Source organism: Panthera leo, chromosome C2 (genome assembly GCF_018350215.1).
Source record: "Panthera leo isolate Ple1 chromosome C2, P.leo_Ple1_pat1.1, whole genome shotgun sequence".
In the NCBI taxonomy this organism is placed as follows: Eukaryota; Metazoa; Chordata; class Mammalia; order Carnivora; family Felidae; genus Panthera; species Panthera leo.
The window spans coordinates 145,515,904-145,524,643 of NC_056687.1; the positions used below are offsets into that span (position 1 = coordinate 145,515,904).

General features: G+C 42.3%; 1 protein-coding gene across 1 annotated transcript; it reads right to left on the minus strand.

Moving 5' to 3' along the window:
* Positions 1-1,078: 1,078 nt before the first annotated feature.
* Positions 1,079-2,278, minus strand: BMP15 (bone morphogenetic protein 15). The gene is given in 8 exon segments (XM_042954385.1): positions 1,079-1,410; positions 1,413-1,501; positions 1,503-1,561; positions 1,564-1,612; positions 1,614-1,754; positions 1,756-1,793; positions 1,795-2,125; positions 2,127-2,278. Coding segments are annotated over 8 exon segments (1,191 nt in total).
* Between the last annotated feature and the right edge of the window lie 6,462 nt (positions 2,279-8,740).

The following is an 8,740-nucleotide window of genomic DNA, read 5'->3' on the forward strand; positions in this document are numbered from 1 at the left end:
GAGAAGAGCTACCCTGCAAATACCCATTCCATTCAGGGCAGAACTCCATGCATCCCAAGACAGCAGACCCATCTCCCTCAGAGACCCATGCCCAGAGCCGAGCTGAACGCACAAACAGACCGGTCACAACCATCCAGCTTCCCATCTGCAGTCTTCTATCCTCTCCACCTTCAGTCAGGCCACCTCCCAGCCTCTAAGCCACCAGGGAACTTCCTTCGTGAGGTGATTAACCCCACACAGGTATCACATAAAACAAGAGATTACTCTGTGGAATTTGCTGTTGTATAGAAACTTTTAAATGACTCCCCGCTACACACACATAACCCTGATTGCAATGACCACTCTTCCTCTGTTCATAGATGTGGCGGTTTTGAAGTGAAGGCCCCCCAGCTCCACACTCATTTCCTTATGCCCTTATTGAAGGCTCCTGTCCTCATTCAAGATAGGAAGGAATCTGCATACTTCCTCAGGCTAAGAGGCTGAGAGGAAGAGCCCTGATAGCTTAGGAAAAAATTTCCTTCCTCTGTTGCCCTAAAAGATGTTTCTGGGGATCTTTGCCAAAAAGTTTTTTGGTTCATTCCAGAAAAGTTGTTTTAGAGTTGGAGGACAGCCAAGCACAGAGGCAGACAGCCTTTCTGATTAGGTACTAAGTTTGAGGCTACAGGATGCACAGAAAAGGAGGATAAAATCCCAAGTTGCCCTCTTCATCAGCTCTGCTAGCAAGCCTCAGAAGATGGATGCTAAGAAGATCCCACCTTCCCCAAGCTTTGGTGGGACAATTCCTAAAATTCTGCTATCACGGATTGGTCGCTTTTGGCAAAGTCACAATGAAAGAGACAAGAAAATAGAAAGGGCATTTCCAAAGAAACACTTTACCTCTGAGTAGGGCCAGAACGTACTGATGCTTGGTATCAGAACTGTTTTTTTTTTTTTTTTTTAAATAAAATGAGGAGCTCATAAATGGGGGGAAAGACTTAAGACAACAATTAAGACAAGGAACAGAACCCACAGATTGGACAGAGAATCACTGTGGTGCTAACGTTGATATTTGTTTATGGAGATACCCTTCTCCAGTTTCTCAGGAACCCTGGGCTAGCTGCACCATGCTGTCAGTTGCGTGTGCAGTCATATCCTCGTTCTCCTTCTTCAAGAAACTCCCATTTGCCTCCATCAGAAGGATGCTAATGGGAACATACTCACAAGGGACACAGGAGGGGTGAGGGACACGCTGGTCTACCTGCTCATTAACACGGTTCTGGTTGATGGCATGATTGGTACAATTGAGACTACAACCTAGTAGTACCTGAGGGCAGGTTCCCTTACAGGAGTTTGGGGTGTAGAGATGGGGAGCAATGATCCAGTGACTGCAGCCCAGCTGGCGGAAACTGATGTGGAAAGGGTTGGGGGACCCTGGTTAGTTTCAGGTCCTTCATGTTCCAGGGAAGGGCCAGGAAGCTCAGGCATGACACTACCTGCTTTCCAGATCCTCTGCAAGAGGAATGTCCCTTTCCATGAACTCCTCCAAGCCTCTGGGGAAGTTTGGCCTTCTAGGCACTTTTTGTGAGTGCTATTGAAATAAAGTAACAAGAAGGCCATGTCACTGGAGCTCAGGAACCTCACTACCTTTTGGCTGCTGACACAGGAAGTAGAGTTGTAGAACTCAGCACTACTTGTGACTCCAGAGCCTTTGCCACATGGGTTGTGTGATACGTGTCTCTCTCCAGCTTTGGTGGTCAGGGAAACCTGACCTATGAGGAACATCTTCCTGAAGAAGGAAAATGGTTGGTTGGGCTGGCTCTCCTGGAGCAAAAGCTCCGCGTGGCAGAAGAGGTGGAAGGAAGCTAAGTGGTGTAGATGGCGGGAAGCCATGGTGCTTCTGAATAGTTAGTATGGTTTGGCCTCAGGAAAGCTCAGGGTCTGCACCCCAGAGGCTTCTGAAATGCCTTCCTGCACGGCCGAGGGCCTTACCAGGCTCACAATGATGGCCCAGTTGTGCAGTTCTCCAGAGTGTCCCAGCATGTCAGCTGAACGCCGGTACAACTCCAGCATGTAACACAAGGGACATCCTAGGACCAGTAGCTTCCTCTGCTGCTTGCCAGGGGCTTGTTCTAATAGCTTCCCAACAAGGGAAGATAGGTGCTTCAGCCAAGAGGGCAATAGAAGGCTTCCTTACCTTTACCATTTAAACCCTCTGTTCCATAAAAAGCACCGGTCCCCAAAGAAGCCATCTACGGATGCTGGGGAGGCCCACCTTGAAAGGCTTGGTGTTCAGCCACATGCTCCATCCCCAGCCCAAAGGATGTCACTCTGGCCCTTTCCTTCATATCCGTAACCACATCCTGGCTCCACCACCACAAAAGATAGGGCAAGGAAGGAAAAAAAAGTGGGCAAGCAAGCCCCATGTCCCTTCCTCTGGGAGGATCTCCAATGGAAGTCTCTTCCAATGGATCACCAATGGAAGTCTCCTCATTTGGCCTCTTTGCATCGAAACAAACACAAATAGCAGGTGAGACAAGGCAGCATGCCTCTCCTGCTCTACTAAGCTGAGTAAGATAGTACTTACTCAGAGGCTGAGGTAATTTAAAGAGAGGAACCCATTCCAGGACCCGCTCCCTAGACTTAGCCCCTAGAATGGAGGAAAAAAAAAAAAAAGAAAAGAAAATGATTTTTGTTTGTTCTTTATTGTTTTCCCCCACAGGAGAGCTGGGTATGGATGGAACTTATGGCAGAGGCTTTTTTCTTTCCCCCAGCCAACACCGTGAAGGACAAAGGACACTTTATCAAGAGACCCCTTCATCTTCCCAGGTGGAGTTCAGGGAGGAAAAGCATTCAAGAAGGTACAAATCCCATTACATCTGCAGTTCCAACAGGGCCACACTCTCGCTGTAGCCCACGGGGTCTTTAGCAACTCATTTTGAAGGCTTAACTGAATCTCATTATGGGGCTTCTGTGGTATACTGGGCTGAACCAAATACCACTCCATCCCCAAAAAGGTGTTTAACTCCTCTCCCCCAGAACCTACGAATGTGACATTATTGGGAAACAGCATCTCTAATGTATTCAAGTTAAGATGAGTTCATACTGGGTTATGTTAAATTCTAAATCCATTATCACTGATACCTTTCTAAGAAAAGGGGCATTTAGACACAGAGGCGCACACAAGGGAAGACAGTCACTTGAGGACAGAAGCAGCAATTGAAAAGACAAAGCTACAAGCCAAGAGATGCTGAGGATTACCGCAAGCCACCAGAAGCTGGGAGAGAGGTGTGGAACAGATTCTTCTGTAGAAACTCGGAGGAGCATGGCCCTGCGGACACCCTGATTTCAGATTTCCAACCTCCAAACCATGAGAAAATTAATTTCTATTGTTTGCAATTCTTGGTTACAGCAGCTTTAGGAAACGAAACATCCAGAGAATCTGCTCTAAGCAAACAGATGGTTGTTTGCTGGTTTCCTTAATAGGTACCTGTTATCCCAGATTTTACTTTAGTGGGTTGTCCCGTGACTTCAGTTTTCTGAGGGTTTCAAGAAGAGTCATGGATCCTCAGCCTTTTCAACATTGTCAATGATGTATGTGGGGGAGCTTTCCAGCTCTCTACATGTCTGAGCTGAAACTGGAATCCTCAATTATGTTCACTCATAATTTCAAAACCTTACACAAAGTTTCTTAAATGAGACATTGTACTTACTCCAAGGCTAATTGGGAAGAGGCAAAAAGAGAAGACTTTTGGCTTCTCTAAGCGGTAATTTCTGTTTCCCAACTGATTTCCAATCTTTTGAACCCACTCCCCTCAAAAAAAAAAAAAAAAACACACACACACACACACACAAAACCAAAAAACACAAATCACAAAAAGAAAAGGTGGTACAAGAACAAAGAGCTCTATACTGTCCCACTCTCCATTGTCTGGTATGGGTGTTGAAGAAATCAGCCATCTCCTGTGGGCAAGACTATTGTGGGAAGACCTGTGCCAATATTTCTAATGGGAATAGCCCACCTTGAGACAATTTTCTTGCTAAATCTACTTACTGCATTGGGGAGTCATCATGGCAGGGAAAGCAAAGCAAAAAACCAGAAGTCTATTGACGACTGAAGGTTCTTTCCAGCTGTAATTGGGACACACTATCCAGCTCTCCATTCTAAGAGATCCTGCTATAACCAAGGACTTGTACCTAAAATTTCAGAAATATTTTCCTCTCCAAGACTTGACATTTTTAGGTGTTCTCTCATATTCAGTTAGGTTATTACAAAAGTAAGGTTGTCTCATACACTCTGATGAATTAAAATGAACTTCAATTTGGGGCATCAGGGTGACTCAGTCGGTTGAGCATCCAACTCTTGATTTTGGCTCAGGTCATGATCTCACTGTTTGGGAGATCTAAACCTCACGTGGGGCTCTGCACTGGCAGCACAGAGCCTGCTTGGGATTCTCTCTCGCCCTCTCTCTCTCTGCCCCTTCCTCACTCATGCCTTCACTCTCTCTCAAAATAAACATTAAAAAAAAAATTTTTAAATAAACTTTAGCTTAATCATCTTCACACACAGCCACCCATATTCACAAACAAGATGTCTACTATGCTTCTAAAAAAGAAATGGACCTAAACACATTGAGTAATAAAACCAGGCTGTCATCTGGTGAGAAGCCCCCCTATGTCCCTCTCAACCACAGCAGCAGAGGTAGAGACAGCAGTTAACAGCGCAGGCTTTCAGGTCACACGACCTGTATTTGAGCCTCAGATTTCCACAATTAAGTTTTGAAAATCTTGCTCTTCTCATCTGTAAAATGAGTAAAATGATAGTACCCATCTCATGGATTTTATGAAGGTGAAATGAATTAATGCATGTTAAACCTTTAGAAGTGTGACTGGTACGTAGTAAGTACTCAGCAAGCATTGGATGCTATTGTTTTCCTGCAGCTTGGCTGTGTGTCTATCTTCCTCATGTAAAAATCTGTCTGCCGCAGTCCTGAGTTCTCCTCCCTGCCCGCTCAGATCTGGCTCTGTATTAGACACTGGCCTATGCGGGATGCTTGCCACACACAGCTGAAACAGGGTGTCTTCTCTGTCGATACTTCTCACTGTCTCGTTTAGGGAGTTGGATGCAGTCTCGGCTGCTATAAACAAGTCTGCTTTGTGAATGAGTTTCTTATTTGCTTCCTTTTACTTCTGCCTATATTTAGTTATTTCATAAAACTTCTCTGGTCTGTTGCCTTGCTGTCTCTGCATCTTTGGCACGGTCAATTTGGATTTTTGTTGATTCATTTGAATGTTTTTCCTCATCTTTCTGATTGTTCATAATTATTATAGAAAATTCTGGAAAATGCAAACTGATTTATAGAAGACAATAAATACCTACCATAAATTTCACAGTGGAAAATTTATTTTCTTGGACTCATTGTTATATGCAATTTAAAACACTTTGCAATTTTGTATAATTTCTTTAAAAAAAATTTTTTTAATGTTTATTTTTGAGAGACAGAGAGAGACAGAGACAGAGACAGAGTGTGAGTGGGGAGGGGCAGAGAGAGAGAGGGAGACACAGAATCCGAAGCAGGCTCCAGGCTCCGAGCTGTCAGCACAGAGCCAGACGTGGGGCTAGAACTCAGGAACCGTGAGATCATGACCTGAGCTGAAGTCGGATGCTCAACTGACTGAGCCATCCAGGCACCTCTATAATTTCTTTCACTTATTTTACCAGCACTGTCACTATATTACTTTTAATTGCACCATTTTAAACATTGAATTAAATTTCCTTAGGAGACATATTATAATCTACCAATGGTTTTAATTAGTAAAACTAGGAAAATATGATAAACCCTGGTATTGAGCAATGATGGGCAATTTACTTTTTGAGAAGCGGAATTTTAAAGTATTTCGGTAAAAAAGTCAGCTTACCCAGAACACCGCCTCATGTTATTTACTTTAAGCTGCTTACATTTATTGGCCATTGCACTCAGACTCTGGTTGAAGATTTCAGGCTCAAAAAGAAAAAAATAATACTTGAGATGATGCATGGTAAGCTATACTTAGGTTTCTTTTTTCTTTATTTCATTTTGATTACAATTTTATTTTAAGTGTGAGACGAACAGGTAAAATTGAATTTCAAGGGGTTCTGATTTTGATCTCCAACAGTAATTTTAAATTAATGAAAGATGGTTACTATTTAGTAAATAAGACGCAGAAAACATGTGGTATAGCACAAGCTGAGTTGCAAAAAGAAAAATCTGGTGTGTGTGTGCATATATGTGTTTTCATATATGTTTATTATTTTGCTTTTGCATTCATGCACACTCATACCCACACCCACAGGGATACAATGTCTCTGAAAATATTCACAAGAAACTCATCACTGGTTTATTCTACAGGAGAAAACTAGTTTTCTTTTTCTCTTTTTTCTTCTTTAAGAGAGAGAGGGCACAAATGAGCGAGGAGGGGCAGAGAGAGGAGTGAGAGAGAAGGGGAGAAAGAGAAACGTGGTTCATGTTCACCCTAAGCTGGCCTTGAACTCACCCAAAGCAGGGTTCAAGTTCACGAACTGTGAGATAATGTCCTGAGCCAAAGTCTTGATGCTTAAATGACAGCCACCCAGGTGCCCCAAGAAAATTAGTTTCCTAAGGAGACTTTTTATTATGTAGCCTTATATTTTTTACATTTTTATTTTGTGAATATGTTACTTCTTAAAAACCACATACAAAATAAACACTAATGAAAAGTGTTAAAGAATAAGAAAGAGCTGGGGCGCCTGGGTGGCTCAGTCGGTTGAGCGTCCGACTTCAGCTCAGGTCATGATCTGACAGTTCCTGAGTTCTAGCCCCACGTCTGGCTCTGTGCTGACAGCTCAGAGCCTGGAGCCTGCTTTGGATTCTGTGTCTCCCTCTCTCTCTGACCCTTGGCTTCTCATGCTCTGTCTCTCCCTCTCTCAAAAATAAATAAGCATTAAAAATATTTTAAATTAAAAGAAAATAATAAAGAGCTGAGTATTCTTGACAAAAATATGCATCTACGTTTTCAACTCTCTAGTACTCTGCAATAAAATAGTCAAACGGCCAAAAGAGAAGCATTATTTAGGGCTTTTAATTTTACGATTATCAAACACCTCTTTAACATTTGGTAATGCCCTCTCAGAAAATGTTTTCAAGGACAAAAAAACAGGCATATTGGGGAAAACTATCAAATTTTTAAATTAAAAGAATTGCTACAGTAATGTAAGAGGATCTTCATTAAATACCATAAATAAGATTTAATGGCATGTCTAACGACTTCTGGAATTTTAAATTGTCTGCAACAATCGTAGTGTGGGGTATGGAATTATTTTCAACTTCTATTGGTGACACAGTACTCCCAACAGTACTGTGGTTTGTTGCTTAAAATCATAATTGAAGAAAATGTTAAATTTCTGTTGGATGTTAGTAAAAAGAAAGAAAGAAATTTACCACTCACATTCAGACTCCCAAAATAGTATCCCTAGATTCTCTTGGAGGAGGGTATGTTGAGAATCCTTGTTGTTGGAAAAAAGTAATAACTTTGGATCAACCCATTGAATAAAACATAGTGTAAAGGTTATGATGGGGCGGTAAGCCAGTATGAGGGGATCCAAAGACTTTCTACAGAAGTTATGTCTGAGCTATATCTTAAAGGACAAGCAGGAATATGCCAAGTGAGGGGTGCATGGATGGCTCAGTTGGTTGAGCATTAGACTCTTTTGTGAGCTCAGGTCATGATCTCAATGTTGTGGGATGGAGCCCCGTGTTGGGCTCCTGCTTGAGAGTCAGTCAGTCTCTCTCTCTCTCTCTCTCTCTCTCTCTCTCCCTCTGGCCCCTCCCCCCCCAAATGTGCCAGGTGAGTAAGGAAAGGAAAGAATGCGTCAGAGATGGAATGATGTGAGCAACAGCAGAAGAATGTGGAAGCCTGTGGGATTGCAACACACAGGGAACTCTCCCTCAAGTGCAGAATCAAGAGAGAATAGGGGGAGATGAGATTGGAGAGGAAGGAGAGACTATGCATTGGAGAATCCTGTGAGCATTGCTGAAGAGCTTAGATTTTATTTGGTAGCAATGGGGACTGCTGAGGTACTGAAGGGATGTTACATCGTATGATTTGTGTTTTCTATTGAGCACTCTGGCTGCATCATAGCAGATGGATTTGAGTTGGTCGGAGACCAGAGAAGAGGTGGTCTGAGCAAACATAATTAGTAATGATATAAGAATGCTCTTTTAGAATGAGGACAAAGAATAGTGGTAAGAAATATGTGATATGCGTAGTAGGTTGGGCCACTGTTTCCTAACTTTGTGCTCTCTCTTGTTTGGAAGGACACACCTTCTATCAAGAGATGGAACAAAACTATTTTATACTGCTATGGTGGGTTTGTGTAAAAGCCAGACTGCAAGTAGGCTGACTAGTAACTTTGAAAAGGAAATCTTACTTTGGTCAGAAATGTATCCTTAAACTAGTAATGATATCCATGTATCTCAACCACAAGCTGGTCTTAACGCAATGGAGTAGCATATTTAATGTAAAATCGTTTCCTAATTAATGGAATAGCATATAAAATGGAGATTTGTTTCCTCCATTAAAGTGCATTTATAATTTTTTAAACAAAATGTTATGGATTACTTTAAAACCCTATATATGAAATAAAATCTGTCTTCAGGCTCTTACATACCTAATATCGAATTCTTAAAACAATCGTAAAGGTAGAAGTAGCAGATGAATTCACATTCGAACTCTGACTTTAAATTTG